General features: G+C 36.6%; 1 protein-coding gene across 1 annotated transcript; it reads left to right on the top strand.

The window, feature by feature from the left end:
• The first annotated feature begins 3 nt into the window (after positions 1-3).
• On the top strand, positions 4-22,171 carry CPSF3 (cleavage and polyadenylation specific factor 3). The gene is made up of 18 exons (XM_086743351.1): positions 4-104; positions 916-979; positions 1,557-1,654; positions 2,577-2,705; positions 3,689-3,866; positions 5,739-5,828; positions 6,879-7,029; positions 9,634-9,809; positions 10,170-10,328; positions 11,109-11,255; positions 12,315-12,467; positions 12,865-12,973; positions 13,748-13,846; positions 14,940-15,034; positions 15,600-15,687; positions 18,905-18,974; positions 19,593-19,689; positions 21,856-22,171. Exons 1-18 carry the CDS (start codon positions 34-36, stop codon positions 21,955-21,957), a joined length of 2,076 nt encoding a protein of 691 aa, XP_086599477.1. The 5' UTR covers positions 4-33; the 3' UTR covers positions 21,958-22,171.
• Positions 22,172-22,994: the final 823 nt, after the last annotated feature.

Genomic DNA, 22,994 nt, shown 5'->3' with positions numbered 1-22,994 from the left:
CCGGCGGGGGACAGTGCCGGGACTGACGCCGCCATGTCGGCGAAGCGGAAAGCCGAGGCCCTGATCCCGGCCGAGGAGAGCGACCAGCTGCTCATCCGGCCCCTGTGAGCGCCCGGGGCGGGCGCGACGGCGGGACCCGCGCCTTGGGCCTGGGGGGCGGGGTGTCGGGGAGGCGGCGGGGCCGGCGGGCCGGGCGGCCAGAGGCGCGGGTGAAGCCCCGTCCCGCGGGGGTGCGGGGTGGGCGCCCTGGGCGGCCCGAGCGAAACGTTGTTCCAGGCGTTGAAATCCCTGCTTTTTTTTTTTTTTGTCCCTTCACTGCTTGCTTTTCCAGCGAGCAGGCAGCCTGCCGTCCCCGGGCTAGCTGTCATCCTCCGTTAGAAGGATTGTGTCCTCTCCTCATGCACTGTTGAAGTGTTGTCTGAGCAAAAAAACTTATTTTTTTGCCTCTTGCACTTCGGTAGCATTGTGGTTCTTGTATTTCAAGTTGAATTTTTTTCTCTGGTAAAGATGCCAATGCAATTTGAAGGTGTTTCTGGTAGCATCACAAGAGTTGTCTTCTGGACAACCAGAAGATGCTACTTCAACTTACTCAGCCCAAGGTAATTTGTTATTTAAGTAAACTTTCCATTCATTATACATATTGATACTTTGAGACTTAAGTGTGCAGGCATGCAGTAAAAACCAGAAGAGACCAAAATAATTTTGGATTCTTTTTATTTCTGCTGCATTAAATAGGGTCTCATTTCCATTGAGACAAGTATAACTGTTCAGTTACTTTAAATATCTGACCTTAAAAGGACTGTGCACTCATTATTTCTACACAGAAAAATAATCCCACTGAATGCATCCAGTACACAGTTACATCTATACAGTGTGCATTGTTGTAATTTTTATTACTTTGATATCCTTTTGCAGAGGTGCTGGTCAAGAAGTAGGAAGGTCATGCATTATTCTGGAGTTTAAAGGAAGAAAAATAATGGTAATTATTGCATGAATGTATTTGTATGCTCTCTCATTACAGTACTTCAGATCACGGAAAGATGTTACAGGTTAAATTCAGCCTCTGCATTGAAGTGGGCCACTGTGCTAGAAGAGGCACATTTTGTAGCTTTCTGGAACAATGTAACATGTATGACAATAGGCATTACAGAGACTGTCCTCCAAAATAAATCCATATCCCTAAACAGAATGTGTATGTCTGAAGTGTGGATTCTAAAATTTACATGTTAGGTTTCAGTGGAACCTAAGGCTAACGTTTACCAAGCGTTACGTGCAGACAGCCAGGTATAAACACATACATGTTCTCTTTCCCTTTTCCAGCTGTCTGAATTATACACAAAGGCTGGGATCTTTTGAAAGGTGTTCAGTTTCTCAGTGAAGAAAAATCATTTAGAGAGAAGCCAGAGATGTGAAATCCAATGCTAAAAGCAGTGTTTAAGGAAAAAATGGGTTTTTTTGCATTATGCTGAAGTTACTAGACACTAGTAACTGGACCAAAATGGAAGAGGGTTTTTTATATGTTCTGTTAGAAGCTTTGGCTTTCTTTCCTTTTTCAGCTTGATTGTGGAATCCATCCTGGACTGGAAGGAATGGATGCTCTTCCTTACATTGATTTGATAGATCCTGCTGAGATTGATCTCCTCCTAATTAGTCAGTAAGTTGCACCTAAAAGAACAATTATACTGAGGTCATGGTCTGAGCTATAGTCACGTGTAGGTTATTCAGGGAGGCTGAAAGTAGATGGTATACAGATGGTAATGACATGGCAAAATTTTAGTTTCCAACTTTTTTTATATTAAGGATGTTCAGTCACTTTTGACATTACAGCTCTCCTCTGAGGTCGCTATGATGACTGACTTTTCTGTAAGCTGGCCTGCTTTAACACCGTTGTGACAGCTTCTAGAATGAGTTGTCTACATAAAGACTGACGAAAAGTATTGTGTGTTTTGCACTATTGGCTTTAAATGAAAAAGGTTCTCAGAGACTTACGCAAGCTTTGAGTGTGGTTCATATATTGCTTAGTGACTGAGAGAGGAGGAGAGCCATTTCTGAATGATTTAACCAGTCATAACAGGGTTTCTATAAAATCCTGAGCTTTCATGGTATATGCTTGTTCTACCTATATTTCAAAAGTACTTCTTAAGATAGCTCAAACTAGAAGTGTGGCCAAATAATTTTATTTTAGTAGTTCATGTTTTAATCCACAGTGTCCAACATGCAAATTTAGGATCATGTTTGTTAGCTTTCTTGTATCTTTTGACATTTATTGTGTTCCTGTTATTTTTTGTCCCTCTAAATTTATATGTAAATTACAAAAAAAGTTAATTCTGAGATTATACGGGTAAAACCATTGCAGTTATTAATAGAGAATTTTCTATATTACTTTTACTTTTTCTTGGTTGCATTTCTAGTCACTAGTGTAGAGAATACTGACCAGCATAGTTAACAACGAGGCTGAAATTCGGTTCCCGGGTTTTCATGATGCTATGTTAATGGAGTGAAGCGGTGCATTATATGATATATATTGGTGCTCTGTAATGTTAAGGTATTCATTGGATCCACGTGTCTATTTTAAGTTTCCATTTAGATCACTGTGGGGCATTACCATGGTTTTTGCAAAAAACAAGTTTTAAAGGAAGAACGTTTATGACTCATGCCACGAAAGCTATTTACAGATGGCTTCTTTCAGACTATGTCAAAGTCAGGTAAGGTGATCCATGGCTTGTCTCTTCAACTCCTGCGTTATTCCACCTGTATGTTCAGTAGAAAAAGATGAAGCCACCAGAGGTGGCTGGATGGACCTGGATGTTGCCACAAGTAGCAACCTTATAACCAGGTTAGAAGTAATGAATCATCGAACTGCCTCATGGATAGTGTCTCTAAAATAATTTCCTATCAATAATAATTAAAAAAACCCAACCTTCTTTCCTCTCATTCTTTTAATTTGTCTTATTTGGACCCTTAATAGTATCCCTTTCTTTCCCCATCTATCTCTCTTAAGACACGCTCTTCTTGTCATGCTTTTTAATATCTGGTTTTTCTTAAGCTTCACAGAAGTAGTGAATTTTAAGCCCCTAAAGATACAAATCACTCTTCAGGACAAGGTCAAATTAAATATTAAATATGCAAAGAGTGCTCTGTTCTCTGTTACTTACATGTTGTTGGTTTTTTTTTCTCTCTATTATTTTTTTTTCTTCTGATACATGCCTTGACATGTTTTTTTTTCTATGTCAATGCAATGGTCCTGAGCATATCTCAACTCAGCAGATTCTAGCTTGGGTCAGAACGTGGTAACAGTCGTCTTTTGTTTGCTCTGGGCTGATGGAAAAAGTGTGGTTTAGTTTGCGTTTTGAGGACTTGGCTTTTTACAAGCCAAGTGGCAGATCTCTGTCCAGGGCTGGGAATCTTTTGGTACTTTTAGACAAATACAGAGCAGATCCTGAACTGAAAAGACTATTCTAGCATGGCCTTTCAAAGGAAAGATGTTTTAACTGTGCTTAGGTGAACTACATGAGAGTACCTGGACTTGATTTCTAATGTAGGAGACATAGCATTACTGAATTTCCTGTCCATGTACAGACATGCGCTTACTGTCAGCGAGGAAAAACCCAGGAAGTGTTTTTTCCAACTGTAATATATTCTAAGATGGTAAGATGAGCTGATATTTAGCCATTTCACTTATATCCAGTAATATATCAGCGGATGACATGCTATATACAGAAACAGACCTTGAAGAAAGCATGGACAAGATTGAGACCATCAACTTCCATGAAGTGAAAGAGGTGGCAGGAATCAAATTCTGGTGCTACCACGCAGGCCACGTTCTGGGAGCAGCCATGTTTATGATTGAAATAGCTGGCGTGAAGGTATTTTTTTTTTTTTATTATAAAGTTGAAATCAAGCCTGAATTCTGTTGGAGTAATTTATTATTGTCTGTTAAGCCCCGCCACTGTGGCTGGAGTTGTCAAATAGACTTGGACTCGGGTCAAAGTGGGAGGCCTTGACTTACTGCATGTATTTTCTCATTGATTAGAACTAGCAAGTGACGTGTATTGAACCAGGTAGGATGTTTGGGTTTTATGGGGGTGAGTTATGACTCAGACTTGGAACCATTAAACATGTAGTTTTCCTTGCTGGTCCACTCAGAGGTAGCTGATAGCTGAGGCAGTCTTATGGAAGCTGCATTTTAATAAAATCTATGAACAGGTGGGTTTTTTGTAACTCTGATTTACCATGTCTGCCTGTCTTGAATGCTTAAATGGCTTTTGTCGAAGTATGCAAGTTATATTTTTCTCATAACATTCTTTTGCTAAAGTACCTAAAGAAGTCAGATTATTATTCATTTTAGGCACAGAGAGATTAAATAAGTCATCATATAATCACAGGCAGCGCTGTGTCAAAACCAGATACTTGAAACTAATCTCATGAATTGGAGTTCAGTAGGATACTCACCACCCAAGAAAAGTTTTGTACAACTTTGAAGAGGGAAGAGAGATGATGGTCACCAGGCTTGCCATCTAGTAGGACTTTGTTAATGGTTTATAATGATTGAGAATTTTAAAAGTTTGAAGTTTTAAAAAAGTACAGAAATAGAACTGACTTTACAAAGATTACAATAAAATTTAGATATCCCGCTGATTTTTTTTACTGATTAAGGCATGATGGAGAAAGAGATTTCCCTGTTACTATGCTTGACTCAAATGGATTGGGTTTTAATATCCATTGTTTTCTTTAATTTCCTGTGAAGCAAATGAGGAATGTGATAGTAGGTTACCTGTAGACCAGTTATCTGCTGTTGCTGACTATATGTTTTGTTATTATTCACATTTTCATCAATGCAATGATTGTTAAGTAAAAAGTGTTCAGTTTTGAAGCCATCATTTGGGGCACAGAGAGCTGCATTCCACCCTGCAGTTAAGAATACATTGAAAATTACTAACAGTTACAAATTACTTCTTGGTGTAATGGGGAACATGATCATTCCATTTGGAAAATCTGCTAGATTACAAGCTTTTTTTTTTAGCATCAGAAAATCTTAGAAGAATTTTTAAGAAGTAATTTTATTGGATTGTTCCATTATATTTGAATTCTGATACGTAAATGCAGATTTATCTACTTCCACTTAAGACGTGCTGTTATGTCAATGTTTACTTCTTAATGGTCAGTGCATGTATGCAATGGGCTGAAAATGGCACCTTTATATCCCAAACTAAAATTAAAATCTTAATAATTATTCAACTAGCTCTGTTGGAATTATGGTACTGTTTGAAATACCTTTCTTTATTGTGGTTAAAATATTGGTATTGTAGTACTATTGACCCAGTATTGTAAGCACTGTCCGTATCAGAAGAGTCTTTAGTTAAAGTACAAGTGACCTTTTTATCATAAATTCCTTAAAACCATATTTGCGTAATGGTTTTAAAATAGAGGGAGGTAGATTTAGATTGGATATTAGGAAAAATTTTTTTACAATGTGAGTTGTAGAACACTGGAACAGGTTGCCCAGAGAGGTGGTCGGTGCCCCATTTCTGGAAACATTCAAGGCCAGGCTGGATGAGGCTCTCAGCAACCTGATCTGGTTGGGGATGTCCCTGCTCCTTGCAGGGAGGTTGGACTAGATGACCTTTGAAGGTCCCTTCCAACCCAAACCATTCTATGATTCTATACAACAGGTTTTAAAGACTGCTGACCTGCTAGAACTGGTAATCAGAACAACTGCTTCTCTTTGTCTCCAATAGCTTTTGTATACGGGTGATTTCTCAAGACAGGAAGACAGACATCTGATGGCCGCTGAGATTCCCAATATTAAACCCGATATTCTCATAATTGTAAGTTTAATAAAAATATTTCTTTATTTTAGTAATTAAATATATATATAGCGGCCTTACTTAATTAAAGCTAAAATGGAATGAGAAAGACAGTGGAGATTTAATGGTAGTATGTAATTCGTGTTAAGTATCCAAACACTTGGGTGTTAGAACACTTCAACCTTTCTTTTCATGGTATTAAAAAGTCTGATTTTCATTTTATAATTCTTCTGATGAAGTTCCTTAAGCCTCTAGACCACCTTTTCAAGGTGGGAGAGTTATTAGGCTTTGACTTGTGTTTGCTAGATGTATTGCACAAACCCCAGTTTGGCCAGATATCTTTCTTTAGTAGATCCTAGCCAACTTCCAACTGTGTTGAGAATTTATCCTGGGTGGAGGTGCCCTGAGTGCTAGTTCATATTTTTGTTTTGTTTTCTTTTCTGAGCAGAATAGTTTTATTCTGAATCTGTGTTTGGAAAATCAGAAGCTCGGGGAAACTTTGTTTCCAGATAAAACTGTTACTTTTAATCAGTGGGATCTTTCAGAATAACACTTAAAATTATTTCATTTATTGTGTCCCTTCTAACTGCTTTCTGTAACTGATAAATTCATTTTAAGCCACATAAAAATTTTGTATTTTGTGTAATTCCTATATTTTAGGCTAGGTGTTTTTACACTGTGGCACATGTACCGTAAGTGAGCCATGTTAAACCATTCATTAAAGCAATAGAGCATTTTGAGTTAGGAAAATAAGTATGTTAAATTTGAAACCTCTTAAAAGAACCATCAAAATTAATAGTTCTGTCCTTTTTTTTTTTTTTTCCCTAACATGGTCTGTCTTTCCAAATTGCTGAGAGGGGTTTGGGAGAGGGGAAATTTTGGTTCTTTGTTGGTGGAGGTGGTTATGGGAATCTGGGGGTCGTTTTGATTATTTTTTTTTTCCCCTCCTCCCCTCCCCATCCTGTTAACACTAGTATGGTTTTTCGCATTTTCTTGTTGGACTGAGAGGAGGAGATCAAGAATTAGTCTCTGTGTCAGTACGCTTTTAATATTCGCTTTCTCTACACATAGGAATCCACGTATGGTACTCATATTCATGAGAAAAGGGAAGAGCGAGAAGCAAGATTCTGTAATACCGTGCATGACATTGTAAATAGAGGAGGTAGAGGTCTTATTCCTGTGTTTGCACTGGGTCGAGCTCAAGAACTACTTTTAATTTTAGGTAGGTACCTTCCCAGCTCCTCTTCATAAAAGGCATATAAAATTAAATGAGAATGTTTTCACGTGCAGTCTTTTAGATGTAATATTTTTTTTTAACAACTCTGCAGCCATTTTCCAGTGTGTTAATTACCTGCGAATATATAATGCATGATTTTTCAAATGCAAAAAATCCAGTAAACCAACTAAGAGAGTTCTGCTTTGTGAGGTAGGACGGAGACCAAGAAAGGAAAGGGTGATGGCATGGTAGTATGTGCTTGACTTTTGAATCTTGTTGAACCAAGATTTCAGCAAATAGGGACTATTATTACAGGCTGAAAAGCAAGCAATCACAACTACTGTACTGCTAAAAAAAGGTATATTTTGTTCCAAAGTTTCACTATCTTTGCCCTCTAATTCACAAACGTATACGAAAAAGCCTTCATAGGAAAAGCTGAGAAGACCATGACAGACACTTCTAGCATTTCTAAAGTTGTAATGATAATAGGAAAGCAAATTGCGCTTTGTTAAAAAGAGCAAAAATGGAGGGAAGGGGAGAATTGTACATGATCATAACAAGCCACTTCACATAAAATATATTGGTAGTTGTTACATGGTACTTCAAATAAACAGTTTTATAATAAATTATTTCCAGGCTTCTTTGCTTCATTTTAGCATATTTCATTTGTACTATGTATGTGATTTTTCACAAGTCTTTTTGGTCATGCAAATGCTGGCAAGATGAAAAGATAACTATCTCAAAATTAAAATACTTATTTTTAGGGGTGTTGAATCTAAAGTATTACCTAAAATACTTGAAATTCTTCTCATTTTTCATTTCAGTTTAGCTCAACGTTAAAAGCTAGTTGTCCTGGTTTTGGCTGAGATAGAGTTAATTTTTTTCGTAGTAGATAGTATACTGCTGTGTTTTGGATTTAGTGTGAGAATAATGTTGATAACACACTGATATTTTCAGTTGTTGCTAAGCAGTGCTTACACTAAGTCAAGGACTTTTCAGCTTCTCATGTCCCGCCAGCGAGAAGGGACAATGCAATTGCATTATGCATCACTTGTTTTGTAGTAGTAGTATTATTATTACTGTTATTATTTTTATTTTTCCGTCCTTTTCTGTCCTATTAAACTGTCTTTATCTCAGCCCATGAGTTTTACCCTGTGGAGCAGGGGCTGAGCAAACGGCTGTGTGGTGTTTAGCTGCCTGCTGGGTTAAACCACAACACTAGTTTGTTTTCAAAATGTGTTACTGGTCCGTTACATGTTAATAAGAAATTTCGATCTAGGCATGGGGTAGCATTCGATGTTTTAGAATTACTTACTACTTATCATTGAGGGGTTGTTTTTATTTTATAGAGGAGATAAAAACTGAACATTTTAATTCTTGTTGTAGACATTAATTTGTAATTTTGCCTCTCCTTGCTGTGTGTCGATACTAAAGTGACTTTCTAAAGATAAGCTTGAAAATACACCTAGTAAAGCTAGACATGCAATTGGTTGCTTAATTAGGTAGAAAATGCAATTGCATCTCACATGCCTACACAACTGAGCCCTCAAGCTTCCTTGTTTGTGTTTCTTCTTTTCATAAGTATCTAACAAAAACCCAAAATACTGCATTATGGTATGGAAAATTAGGGTGATGGGCGCAGTTTTTTAATGTTACTGTAAGTCTTGCTATTAGTTATCTTTTATTGGCTGTTTGCACCTCGCACTTGAGCTTATTAAGATATTCATGGCAGTGAGCCTCTCTGACATGTTCTGAAAGCTTTATCTGCAGATCAAAGCTGTTGGGTTAAAGCCCTATAATTTTAAACGTATAAATATAGCCAAAAGAGCATACTGCTATTTTTGGACAATTGTTCCTCAGCTACACAATATAAATATGTTTTAGACTTACAGAACTGTATCCAAGTGGGAAAACAAGTAAGTTATGTTGTATAGCTGCATTCAGATCTCTTCTTTGTGTTTAGTAAAGGTCATGGCTACTGTCATCAGTGATAACATAAGTTGTGAGTAGCGGAGGCTTTTTTCCTGTTTTTGTTTCAACTAAATTTGTAAAATACAACTATTGCTGATATACAGGAAGCCAAGCTTGATAACTGGGTGATCCATTCACACCTTGAACTCCATGGATTTGTTTTACACAACCTTGAGATAGTGAATTCTCACCAACATATCTATGTGCAGATGTCCCTAACTGTTAGATGTATAATTAATATTTGACAGAGACAGTTTACCGCAGTGGTGTGGTAAAACTTGCATTGTTGTAAATGTATACTTTATACCTTGTAGCTGAAGTTGGTGATTAATTTGAATTTGACCTGCCAAAAGAAGTTCATTTTTTTTCTTGTTTGTTTGCCTGATTGTTTGTTCTAGTAGTACTCATTTTCAGTTGGTGATTGCTTTTTCTCCTTTAGTAGAGGAGATGAAAAAAAAAAGTCTGTGATTGTGACTTTCTGTAATAAAAATGAAAAAAAAACCCCACTGCTAAATCTGTGTTACAAGAAGTATTAACATTTCTGAGAAGTGTGAATTTTGGAGATAATGCTGGGCGGGATGTCGTTTTTCGGTTGGTGGATTTCTTTTTGTTCATTTTTATTGTTTTTTTGTTTTTTAGATGAATACTGGCAGAATCATCCTGAACTCCATGATATCCCTATATACTATGCCTCCTCTTTGGCAAAGAAATGCATGGCAGTTTATCAGACGTACGTCAATGCCATGAATGACAAAATCCGCAAGCAAATTAACATCAACAATCCATTTGTTTTCAAGCACATTAGTAATCTGAAGGTAAGCTTGAGATAAGGTTGTCTTACAAAAGAGGAAGAGTGACAGAAGAGTTCGTATTTGCGGAATAGTTTGCATGTTTACAGGTTTATATCCGAGTTAACTGCTATAACCAGTGTTTAGAGGACTGGTTGAGGGCAGGTTATGCTCCAACTTTTCTTCCACTACAGAGCCCTATGCTTATAAGTTTGCTCCCTATGGGCATTAGTAGGAGGAACTTTCCTGCAAAGGGCACTTTTTGTGAGGATGGAGTATAATCTGTGAACATAGGGCTCTACTTGTACATTGTTCAGGGGTGCAGCTAGGCTGTCCTTCATTTAAATAAGTTATGGTAACTGATGTTCTTGCTGTTTGTCCATTTAGAGTATGGATCATTTTGATGATATTGGCCCAAGTGTTGTGATGGCTTCCCCAGGTATGATGCAGAGTGGCTTATCCAGAGAGTTGTTTGAGAGCTGGTGCACGGATAAGAGAAATGGAGTAATTATAGCAGGGTACTGTGTTGAAGGAACGCTTGCTAAGGTGAGTTGTTAATGCATCACAAGTTCTTAATGCAAAGCAGTATGCATGTTATGTTTGAAAAGAATTGGCTAGTAGCAAGGGTCTTTATTTGGATTTACTGAGAAGATTGTTGTCAGGCACACATAATGATATAGTGAAAACTAATTGTTTTTGGCTAATACTAATGAAAAACATAGAAAAATTACATATGGCCATTTCCAGTGATGTTATACAAAGTAATCTTTTCTAGGGGCAGCTATCTTATCATGAGAAAGAATAATTGATACTTTTCTCCATCTTTAGACCCCTCTAACATTTAACTTTTTGAGAGGGGAGCCCTAACCCTAATTCTGGAGGAGTCAGTATGAAATCTGCTACTACAGACGTATCAGATCATACTGCCTTCCTTGCACACATTGTGCCACTGTCCAGTTGTAGAGAAAAAAATACTTCCTTCCAAATTCTAGCAGCTAAGGGCAACCAGAGCATCTAGTTTTGCCTTTAGAGATAGAAATCACACACTTGTTAGAATTTCAATGCAAATTTGAGAGAGATGTATCTGGAAGAGGAATGAACTCCTAGATCTACTGGGGATGCAAAAGATGAAATGGTATGTGTTGTGCATGCTTTTTTTTTCATTTGTGAGTGTGTTTTTTTTGTGAAATTTGAGAGATTTTTTTCAGTTCTTCACATTTAACATGGCTGCCAATATTATTTAATGGATTTTTGAAATGTAAAGCATTAGTTATATGGCATCTGCAGAATTTCAAATTTTTATTTTAAGTGCTCTGTTTTTTCTAGCACATCATGTCTGAACCTGAAGAGATCACAACCATGTCAGGGCAAAAACTCCCACTGAAGATGTCTGTGGACTACATTTCTTTCTCTGCTCACACAGATTATCAACAGACTAGTGAATTTATCCGGGCCCTGAAACCTCCACATGTGGTTAGTATACCTGCTGTCCATTTCTCCAGAGTGGGATTCATCAAACCAGTTCACAGCTTTGAGTCATCAAGGCAGCTACTGGTGTCTAGCAGTAGCCAGCATCCCTATGCTTTCAATAATAAAAGGTGGAGATTTTAACTTTTTTTTTGTCATGTTACCTTAGCAAAGTAAAGATGAACTTCCTCTCAGCTGTCTGCATGTGGGATATCTGGGGATGGCTTTCAAGAAAGTGGTATGGTCCATAACCTGTTTCAGCAGTGTTTTGTGCAAGTAAGATACAGTATAGGACAACATTAAGTTGGAGACGCTGCTGTTGGAATAATTAACTGGAATTTGCCCCAAAACAAACAAGAAAACATTGGTTGAAAAAGAGTAGGCCAGTCTGAAAGAAGGTATGTAGCAGGCAGCAAAAGACAAAGGCAGCACTTGGGGAGAAAAGCATGAGCAAATCACAGGGAGCAGGAGGTGTGAAGGCCCAGAATATGAAAATGAGGATGAGAATCTGGAACTTACCGAGACTGGAGAGGAATCAGTGTGCAAGCACAGATAAGAAAGAAAACAAATAATAGCAGAAGAAAAGAGGATTTAACTTGGCAAAGAAAATTGTGAATTGTGTACTGTGAAGCATCCTCTCTGAATTGCATGTTTATTAAGTTTATCTACATGCAGACACAAAAATGTAAAGCTAAGTAACTTTTATTGTTGAACTGAAATTAATAATTCCCTTTCATAATTTAACAATGTGGTTTTGTATGAAAAGTTAAATGGAATCCCTGTAATTCATTCTGCTTATTTGCATGTATTTTTCCACTAATACTCGGGGTCTTGAAAACTAGGCTTTGCAATAATGCACAGAATTCCAAGACACACAGAGAACTATGTAATATAATTGAGTTGATTTTTCATATAATTGAGCTAGTTTTTCATACAGTTACCTCATGAAATTACATTTTTATAAAGATGAGGTACAAGGTGGCAGTCATCTTGGATAATTTTTTTACTAAATGTGTCTGGTTGGACAAATAACTCCTGCTAAAAGGAAACCTGTCTTTCCTATAGATTTTAGTTCACGGTGAGCAGAATGAAATGGCCAGATTGAAAGCAGCATTGATACGGGAGTATGAGGATAATGATGAAGTTCATATAGAAGTTCATAATCCTAGGAATACTGAAGCTGTGACATTAAACTTCAGAGGAGAAAAACTTGCAAAGGTATAGAATCAGTGGTTTCTTATCTATACAACAGTATTTTCCTCTGGGATAAAAACCACACGTTTTCTTCCAAGCCTGTATTTTTAATTGTTTTCGGACTATGTATGTTTTCCAGGGTCTCAAGGTAGGTGAATGTTTTGCATTTAGTGTTGTATTTGGGGTTTGGTTTGGGGAGGGTGTTTTGTGGAGGTTTTTTTGGCTCTTCACTCTTCTAGCCTTTTCTTGTGTTACGCCTCAGAATGTTTGTTGATGACTCTGATTACTCTTTTACTTTCAAAGTTAATTTTATACTATGTTTGATTTTTCAGAGAAAACTGTATTTCGTCTCCATAGTAAGCTTTAAGCTGCGAGTACTTCAGATTGCCTTGTTGCATTGTGTGTGTTTTTTTCTTTCCAGGTGATGGGATCTTTAGCAGATAAGAAACCAGAGCAAGGACAGAGAATTTCTGGAATCCTAGTTAAAAGAAATTTTAACTATCACATCCTTTCTCCATGTGACCTCTCCAGTAAGTAAAGACAGTGATGTGCTCAGTAGCTAATTGAAACTTACTGTATCCTTCTTTTGTCATTAAAACACATGCAATACTGGGGTTTGGATTTATTTTTTCTGGAATTTTGTGTTTGATAAGGATTAGTGAACATCTTGGTTTTATTTTAGTTTAGTTTTGCCTAAAGTTCTGAACTGTTGTAGTGAGAAGAAAAGCATTCAGTTCATTGTCCACTGAAGTTTAAAATCTTTTCTATTCTTTCTGTAAAAGAAAAGAAGCAAAATTCCATTTCCCTTCTGGTTACTTAAAACTTCTTCCTCTGTATGAATATGTATAAAACATGCCAGTGAGAACAGAAGAGCTCCTTGATCAATTGTCCTGCCAGTTTCTAAAATGTCATTGGGTTTTAGTTTAAAAGCTACAGTACAGTGAAAATATTTGTGTATTTCTCCTGTGCTATTTTTTTACTGAAGAAATTGATCTATTCTCAAAATAGAAGAATTAAATGGAGTAGTGATGTCAGAAGAGCTTGGGGGAAAGCAGCTCTACTGTCCTAGTTCGTTGTTTGCCTTTAATGGGTATGATAAAGTAACAAGCTCTTGCTGGTTTCTTAACCACAAATACATTATTTGTCTTTCAGCAGACCCTGCACCCTCCTCTTTACAAACTGCTTTTCAACCCTCTGTCTCGCGTGTATCGATGCCATTATTTATCTATAGTGACAATTTTCTTTTTTAAGGAAGCAAATTCAAAGGGATAATTTTTAATACATACTTTTAAAAATTCTTTCAGATTATACAGACTTGGCAATGAGCACTGTAACACAGACACAAGCCATTCCATATACCGGCCCTTTTAATCTGCTTTATTACCAGCTACAGAAACTTACCGGTGCGTATTTGGAAAGACATGTTCGTGATTGATAGTGGCCAACTTTGAAAACAACCTACAGTCTTCAGAGGTCTTCTGAGTGGAAACTTCTTTGCCAGTAACTGAAGTGCCACAGTTTATTTCATATTTTACAACTTTCATTAGATTATGCAGCTTCTACCAGATCCAGTTAATAAGCATGACACATCTGTTTTGGGGGGGTTCTACTCTAGTTGTACTACAAAATCGTGAGTATATAGTAATACAGAGCCTAGGCTGATTTTGGTCTCCTGTCAGACCCCAAAATGAGTGCCATAGCCACTCCAATACAAAACTTCGTAATTGATCTTTTATCTCCAGCCCCAAAATTGAATGGATAGTGCCATCCAATTAATAAAAACAAAAGTTCTGTCCTCCTTTGTGACAGACAGCTTCTTTTGTCCCTCCCGAAGAGGCAAGAATCTAACCTTGGTGGCTTTTCCTAACTCAGAAGCTATTTAAATCTGCCACTCTGTGCCTCTGACTAGCTTTCTTAAAGGTTATGGGCAGCTCCTGTCCTTGTTCATTTAAGGCACACACACTTTGCAGGATCCCTTCCCAGATTTAAAGCTGAGGTTTTTTTTTTCCTTCTCTAGTTTCAGTATCTAATTCATATCAGTAGTGAAGAGAGAACCTGTATTGATGTTCAGGTATCGCACCCTGAGTGCTACTTGGCACACAGATGCTTTTGGTTTATTCTCTGTGCTTATGTAAAGAATGGGTTATCCTTTAAGAGTATGAGAGGAGCTGGTTAATTCCACAAATGGAGCACTAAATTTATCTTTTTTTAATTTTATTTTATTTTTAATTGGTGTACATGTGTCAATGTACTAAGCCAGTCAACTATGAGAATTCAAAACAAGTATGTAAAAAGACCCATTTTACTAAAAAAAAAACCCAAACAATCCAGACCAAAGAAAATAGTTTTGTCAGGCAAGGGAAGAGAGTATGCACTCCAGGCTTAGAAATGGTGGTGATAATCAGAGCATTCTTAAAATGTTTTCTTATGCAGATGAAGTTAGTCTTGTTTTCAGTATAATTTTATCCTTGCTAACCATTTGTTATCACTTCTTAGGTGATGTAGAAGAAATAGAAATACAACAAAAACCAGCCTTGAAGGTTTTCAAAAATATTACTGTGATCCAGGAACCAGGCATGGTAGTCCTTGAGGTGGGCATTGGTGAGGGAGAAAGAAGTATTTTGTTCTCCAGTTTCTGCAATAATATCATATAGATGCAATGCAGAATTAAGTGTTTTAAGTAGTTTTCTGTTGGTTGACAAGTAGAATGAAAGCTAGAACAAAGTTCCCCTACAGCTAAGATCCTGTGCTGATGCATGTTGTTTCATTTACCCACTGCTGGTTTCTTTTTTGCTGGGACTCAAGTGTTACGGCAGGTGTGGCGCCCTTTTTTTTATTTGGCAAATAGTAATGGGATATAGTAATAGTTAAACAGTATTGCCTCCTTCCCCCCTTCGCCAAATAGTTGTAACCATTTTATAAATGTGTTCAGAAACATTCGATAGCTTGAATTTGTCATTGGAAGTTACCGGAATATGCCAAGTTAAAAATAGTTACTAGTTTGGTGTAAAATGTATGCCAGTCATTTGAAGATAGAATTCAGAGAAAAGGAAATAGGAGAATGCAATTTATGTTACATTGTTTTCATGTTGCATTATTCATTGAACCTAAATAATGGACTCAAATTATTAATTTCTTTTTTTTTCACTCTTCCAGTGGGTGGCAAATCCTGCTAATGATATGTATGCGGACACCGTGACAACAGTGATACTGGAAGTTCAGTCAAATCCCAAAATACAGAAAGGTAGTAAGTTTAGTGTATGTTTATTTAACTGAGGTGTTTCTTCTTAATTTTTTTATCTCAAGCTTAGAGGGATATAATGTCTTGTAATAGATTGCAATCCCACTATTGTACTTCCTCTCCTTATGACATCTTTAGGGAGTAAGATTTGCTACTTAAAAGCAGAAATAAAACTAGGTCTTCATTATTTGTAGCATACTCATTTGTTGAAACTTTCTCTTACATGGCAGCTGGCAGCTGACTGTGGAAAATGTGACCTTATTTTAAATAAGTTAAATATTACTCACTTTAGATTTTTGTGTTTAAACATTTTATTATGTCTCATTTAAATATTTCAGTTTCTCATTTGAAAGTTATGGTTAACATTTATGAGTGGTATTCCTTTGACTGTACATCAGAAAGAGTTAGGTAGACAATGCTGAAAAAAAGTCAGACTAATTTCACAATTCCGCTTATGCAGAGTCTGCAACCAAGTAATATTATTGGGTAGTGATAGCATCATCAGGTACTGGGTTTGATGTTGCTGTTCAAGATCATAGCAATTTTGTTGGGATTACTAGTGATGATACTTTATATTTTCTGTCCCACAGTTTTGCTTTTAAACATGTGTGTCACTGTGCTAAGAATCTGGAGCACATATCAAATATTGGGTTGGCCACTGAGGATAAATGTTGGCAGCTTGGCAACACAGTAACACAGATAATTTAATGATAATTCATTTACCAAAATAAAATAAGAGATTTTAGATTTTTTTTCTATAGGGTTTGAAATCACTTTTTTGCCACTACCAGCATCACTACTTGGAATATACATTATTGTTTTATTACAAAGATCTTCTTAAATTCTGCCTAGTGACAGAAGTGACAGTTGTGTATCTATCTTTAGAGCATTATTTATCTCCAATTTGGCTGTGCTCGGGCAAGTAGAACCCAAAATTCTATTCCCTGGGTGTTATATAAAAATAATACCATTTGGGTTTTAGGTTTTTTTATTCAGCAAAAGGACAATATCAGTAGTGATCATATTAAGTTAATCCCAAGGTCACACCTTAAAAACTCATGAGCTGTGTCTGTAATGCCCAGCAGGTAAGTTCTGGGCCCTTAAATAGGGGACCAGTGGCATATGTGACCTTAGTGCCTGTTTTTCCTTTGTGTGGAAAAGAGACTGCTGGGGAGGAGGTGAGGAGCTCCTTCTGACATGAACCCAGGACACATCTGGGGTGTGCACTTGAACCCAGAAGCCTACAAAGCGGCCTGAGATCCTGTGCTATACATACCATCTGTTTGGCTTCTGTTAACTCATTCTGTGATCATCTTCATTTTAACCAGTTCCAGTGTTAAAAATTCTGTACCGTTCCACATCTTCTGTTCTTACCTAAGGGTTTTTCATGTCATTCTGTATCAGATCCTCTACTGAAGTCTGACGGTCTGGGTCTATCCTTAAAATAACTGATGTTTTTAAATTATCTGGCTGATAGCAAGGAGTCTGGCTTGATCCTCATGTGACATTTTATTCATAATAGTTCTAGTAGATTTTTCTTTCCAAACCAGCATGGAAAGCACTAGAGCTATATGGACAAATAGGTGTTTATTTATCTGGGTTAGTCCTCTTGTATTTTTCTTATTTATTTTGTAATTATATATAAAATAGCCATCACTGTTCCTTAGGTGTTTACTCCCATACCTGAATCAATAAATCTGTTAAAAATTCTTTCTGCTGACTTTATAAATTCACACAGCAGTTCTTCCTTTGTCACAAAGCTTCTCCAGTCCCACTGATCTAAGCAAGTTCAGAGGCTAATTTTTTTTATCTTCGTTGTGATCATTTTCAGTATCAACCCTTCCATGCCCTCATGTTCTGTTCAGCCTAAAATAACCAAAAAATATAAATTTTATTTTTGGACGGTACTTTGACCTCCTTCCCCTGACCCCCATCTTTCTTTATATGGCTGGAAATAATCTTGTACTGTTTCACTAATTTTTAAAATTCTTATTGTAATATCTGACTTGGCCTGACTTTTGGTAGTCCCAACTTTATCTGCATAATCTGCTAGTGACAATATCTAGCCCTTTTCCACCGTAATTAATTCCTCTTTGTATTTTTATATGCCTTTTTGCATTATTTCTCATGTTGTTTCATGGTGATGATTCTATAAGCTAATCTCAGGTGTGGCTACTGGCAGGACTTTTTTTTTTCCTTTATTTGGGGTTTTTAACACTTTCCAAATACTTCTTGCACTTGTGTACTTTAGGGTATATTCACAGGATCAGAAGTGCTTGGATTTAAATATCTTAAGTTATTGTTGCTCAGCTGAACATGTGCCCACTCTTACCTCATTTCCAATATAAAATGGTTTTGCTTAGTACATTCAGTTACTGAGTGTTACCTAAGGAATGGTAAATTTTTAAGATGCACTTGCTTGGTCTCTTGCAATTATGAAGTTTTTCCAAGAATTTCTAAGTTATTCTAATTACCATTGTGTTTGTTTCTCTGGCCTCTTCAGATGATTTAGAAATCTTGAAAACTACTTTTTTAAAAGTCTAGGTGTAGACCTGTTTTGTTTATTCATCAGTGAAACAAGTAGTGATTTCCACAACTAGCTCTTCTTATGGGCTTCTTAATCAAATGATCAAATAGTTAAATTTTCAAAAGCAAATTACTTGTTTTAAACTATCTCTTGATTTTGAAACCAAGTATAAAAGCAGTGTCATTATTGTTATTTCAAACTCTCTATCCTGAAATACATTCCAGGAATGTCTGTGCCTAAACTACTCCTCCCCACACTTGCTGACCAGTTTTACTTAATGTATGCTCTACGTGCTCCTAGCGTCCATGATGCAGTGTTTTCCTGTAACAACAGAAAACTGAGGGACTATTACAAAATTTAAAAAGTGGATTATTTTCACTTTTAAGTAAAGGAAATGTGAGAAGTAATGAGCATTAAGAATAAAAAGGAGAATTGAGATGTGAGAATTAGGCTTGCAAAGCTGTCTGTTTTAAAATGTGATAAGTACAGGGAATATAAATTTAACATGTACTTCATTGACTCTTCTGTCTTTTTTTAATACATTTTCTTTATAGTATGTTTAAATATATATATGTTCTACAGCTTTTATGTTGTTTATCATGCAAGTTAGGAGTTAGGAACCAGATTGTATCAATTAACCAGTTTTCACTCCCAGCCAATGTCTCTTAAAGTAAAACGAATTTTTCTTTTCAGCTGCAGTACATAAAATTTCAAAAAAAGTAGATATGGATGTGTATAGGAAGAGAATGGAGATCATGCTTCAGTAAGTTGGCATTTTTTTTTTTAAATAAAATTATCACTGTTAGTCATGTAAATACAATAATTTTAGTATAATACACTTTAAAGATACAGTTACTTAAAAGTATGTTGTGCAAATTTAATTCAGTCTAAATTCTGCGAAGCCCAGGAATTAAGTAAAGAAAGACGTACAGTAGAAAAAGTTCTCACTGGCATTAAAATTTTGAATACAGAGCCCAGTTATTTCTTCCAGAAGTGAATTTTTAAGTTGTCTCCCAGAATTATGCTATGAATGCTTATGAAAATACCATTTTGGATCACTTCTTTCTTAAAACTTACTTTCATGTATGTGCTGTTACTTAGGTATGCCGTGGTTTAACAGGGTAGAGCTCTTACCTCTTTTGAAATAAAAGGAATCCTTTTCTTCATTTATGATGAGATTTTAATTTTTTTTTGTAAAATACTTACTGTTATGTGACACCCACTCTTATAATAATTTAGATTGTTATTTGTTAATTATATCTGAGTGGATTAAAGAAGATACTCTGCTAACAAAATGCCTTTGGAAGCCGAAGATTAATAGAAAGAAAAATGTTAAGTTTGCAGTTAGGCCACATCTTACATGCATAGATGTTTGTTTTAGGGATATGTTTGGAGAAGACTGTGTGAGTTCAAAAGATGGCTCTGTCCTGAGTATCACGATTGATGGAAAGACTGCAAACATTTCACTGGACACGCGGGTATGTACAGCAAAGCACTTGGTTTTGTGTGCACTATGTTTAGCACAGATGAGTCTCCCATCTAGTGTACAGTGCTGCCTGGAATATCATGTCCCCACTTGCTAAGGAAATGTTTTTATATTTGATATCAAAACAGCTTAAGCCTATTCACTTTCCCTTAGTTTCACTGACATTCTCATTAGCGGATCGGTATCCAGCCTTTCTGAGAGAAACTAATCCAGCCTGCAAGACAAGTTTGCTGAGTTTGTTACTAGAGAGTTTCCTTCATTAAAAAAAAAGCACTAGCAATGTTTATGTAACAAAGGCAGTAACTCTGGAAGAAAACCCAGTATTCTTCAGCAGTTCTCTACTTGTATTAAAATGAATAAAGAAAGATTGTAGAGGAGAAATTGATTTAACCCACAATTTTTTTTTTTTAATGCTTTTAAAATATAGGCTCTGGTCTGAATAATTGAAAAATCACAGAGTAGGAATGATGCTAATAATTTTTTTTTTGTCATCTTGATCCTTCTGTAGCTAAATTGAAAAGCCTAAAATACTCACAAAAATAAATACTTTATTAATTTACTAGCTAGATTCAGAATTGGATGTCATGCACGTCAGAAGGCTGCTTTAAAGAAGCTATCACACCTAGTTATTTGAACAATGTGGAACTGTGAAGATTGGTCAAAACAATGTCCTTAAGCATTTAAATGTGTTGACTTTCTGTCATTATTAGTAATGTATTAAAACTATGTGATGTATTAATGCATTCCACTGGAGTAGCTCTCAGGTGCTGTCCTTAGAGCCACAACAAATGCTTTACGTGTTCTACAAACCCAGAAGAAAAGGTTGGTCCCTGCCCAAAATTTGTTACCTACTGAAACAAAACAAGTGAATGTTAATTATCTTAAGAGGATAGTCAGTTACAGTTTTGTGGTTAACACACAATGCTTGCTATGGCATCTTTTTTAGTTTTTTAATAAACACGTGCTGTATATCTATGTCTACATAGTACAGAAATATGCAAGACTGATGAAAAGAGCTCTTGCAATAGAGAAAAAAGTAACAAGGCTGGAAAAAAATGCATACTGCTTAATCAAGAAGTTAGGTTTCATTTTCATACAGTGTTGTACTGACAGATGTCATTATTGTTAAAAGACTTGTGTACTGACAGAAACCCTAATGGCAACTCAACTGCAACTGTGTGTATCTTTGTAATATTTATTCTAGATACTGTGTTGGAAATGGCAAGCTTGTGCCACTGTGAACCAAGTTTTACAAGAAAGATCTGTCCTTCTTTGTGTGCATATGTATCTTCTTATAAAACTTCAATATCTTTAAAATAAAAAACTGTTTAGTATAGATCTGACTATTTGGTGGGACATGTGGATTTATTTTTTCCGTGTTAACTCCTAACACCGTTCTCTAACATGCTTTTAACAGCGTTGTTAGATAACATTAAATCTATGTTTGCTGTTTCAAATGCCTTTTTTTTTTAACTAAAAAAACCTTTATGGTTGAAAGGAGTTACTTGTTCAGAACAGTAACAAGTTAATACTGAATTAGAGAAGGTACAATCTTCGAGCCTAGAAACTCCACAGGATCCGTGCTGCCCTTTGTTTTTGAGATGGGAGGATTGGGTTGAATGTTGATCAACTTGCATGTTTGGGGTGGGCATCTTTCTCTAGGAAGACTTTAGTCTTTTAGTGATAAATTAATCTCTTTGGGTTTTATTTTGACGTGAATGTTATCTTACGGGTGTGGGAACATCCATGCAGAGACTCTCTGAGTACAGGTGCCTGTACCTCTGTGATGAATGCACATGTTTTACGTATTAACCTGTGAAATGAAATCTCCAAGGACTGAACCTTATGTGGTTTTATTTTATTTTTAACTAAATGTAATCTACAGAACTTAATGCATTTTACAAGGTAGTTTTTAAACAAGTTACTAATCAAACATAAAACTGGAGATTAAGCTTCTTGTTCCTCAGCAGGACTTGCATAATCCTTCTCTGAACTCTTCTAGACGTTGTCAGACCCTTTAAAAACAAACAGTGCTGCTCTTGATAACTTTTTCATTTGCCTGACTACATTTTCCTTTCCCTTTATGAGCATTCTTCACATGCTGATAAGCAATATGAAGTGCTAGTTGTTCTAACATACTTCTTTATTTTGTTCCCAGACAGTTGACTGTGAGCCAGGAAGCGAAGATGACGAATCCCTTCGTGAAATGGTGGAACTGGCTGCACAGAGGCTTTATGATGCCCTCAGCCCAGTATGCTGACCTGTATAGATACCTAGGACACATAAAAAATATTTTAAATGTTCAATTTATTTCGACTATTTTTTAAGAGTAAATAAATTTTTTTTCTTCATTAAGTCAAATGTATCAGTTCTGTGGCTGCGAAACTGCTGAGTTACTTCAAATAATGGATGAGCAACCTTACAGCAACTATATTTGTGCATATAGATCCTAATAAAATCACACAAAGGCTGTATTATGTTCCTTTTTCTATGTGCGTATACAAGAAATAAGAAAAAATTCTTAACCTATCTAAATGTAGAATTAGAAAAATTAAATTGAGAGAGTTTTCTGTCTTTGAAGATTTAACAACCAGTTGGAGGATAAATTGGATGGTTGGGTTTGCATATGCTCAGAATCAAGCTTGTATATAATTTTTTTTCCCATCAGGGAAGCAAGTACTTGCATGCTTGTATCTACTTTAAGTCAAAGGGGGCTTGGGGTTAATTGGAGCTTTAAAACTATTTATGCAGGCACTGTTGTTAACTGGGCAAGATCATAGAATCCTAGAACAGTTTAGGTTGGAAGGGACCTTTAAAGGTCATCTAGTCCAGCCCCCCTGCAAGGGGCAGGGACATCTCCAACCAGATCAGGTTGCTCAGAGCCCCGCCCAACCTGGCCTTGAATGTTTCCAGGGATGGGGCATCCACCACCTCTCTGGGCAACCCGTGCCAGTTGAACAAAACCAGCTTCGAGCACAGTCTGTGTGTGTGACCTGTAACCACCTGATGTGCAAACAACTCCTGTCGCTGTTTTGGTGTCAGTCAGCACCCATCTGCGCCCATGGCCAGCCCCGTCGCTTGGTGCTGCGGGGATCTTCCTGGGCAAAGTGAAATAGGGTATCCGAAACTGCAGAGTGTACAGAAGAATTTCAAATACAAATGTGATATTAGCTAGAGTTGTTGCCAAACAGTAAATGATGCTGAAAAATATCCACAGAAAGTGAGTTTTCTGCAAAGGAACTTTACTTTTTCTCTCGTACACACAACTTTCCCTCCTCCTTTTCTCAGCTGATTAAA

Source organism: Chlamydotis macqueenii, chromosome 3 (assembly GCF_036417535.1).
Source record: "Chlamydotis macqueenii isolate bChlMac1 chromosome 3, bChlMac1.mat, whole genome shotgun sequence".
In the NCBI taxonomy this organism is placed as follows: Eukaryota; Metazoa; Chordata; class Aves; order Otidiformes; family Otididae; genus Chlamydotis; species Chlamydotis macqueenii.
The sequence above is the reverse complement of the archived record's forward strand: the minus strand, read 5'-3'. Positions and strand labels throughout refer to the sequence as shown.

Bases quoted from the DNA above. Each gene is read 5' to 3' on its own strand.
- CPSF3 (XM_086743351.1), top strand. From the start codon at position 34: ATGTCGGCGAAGCGGAAAGCCGAGGCCCTGATCCCGGCCGAGGAGAGC. The intron at 5,829-6,878 runs GTAAGTTTAATA...CTCTACACATAG, and splicing joins AACCCGATATTCTCATAATT to GAATCCACGTATGGTACTCA. The intron at 15,688-18,904 runs GTAGTAAGTTTA...TTTTCTTTTCAG, and splicing joins AAATCCCAAAATACAGAAAG to CTGCAGTACATAAAATTTCA.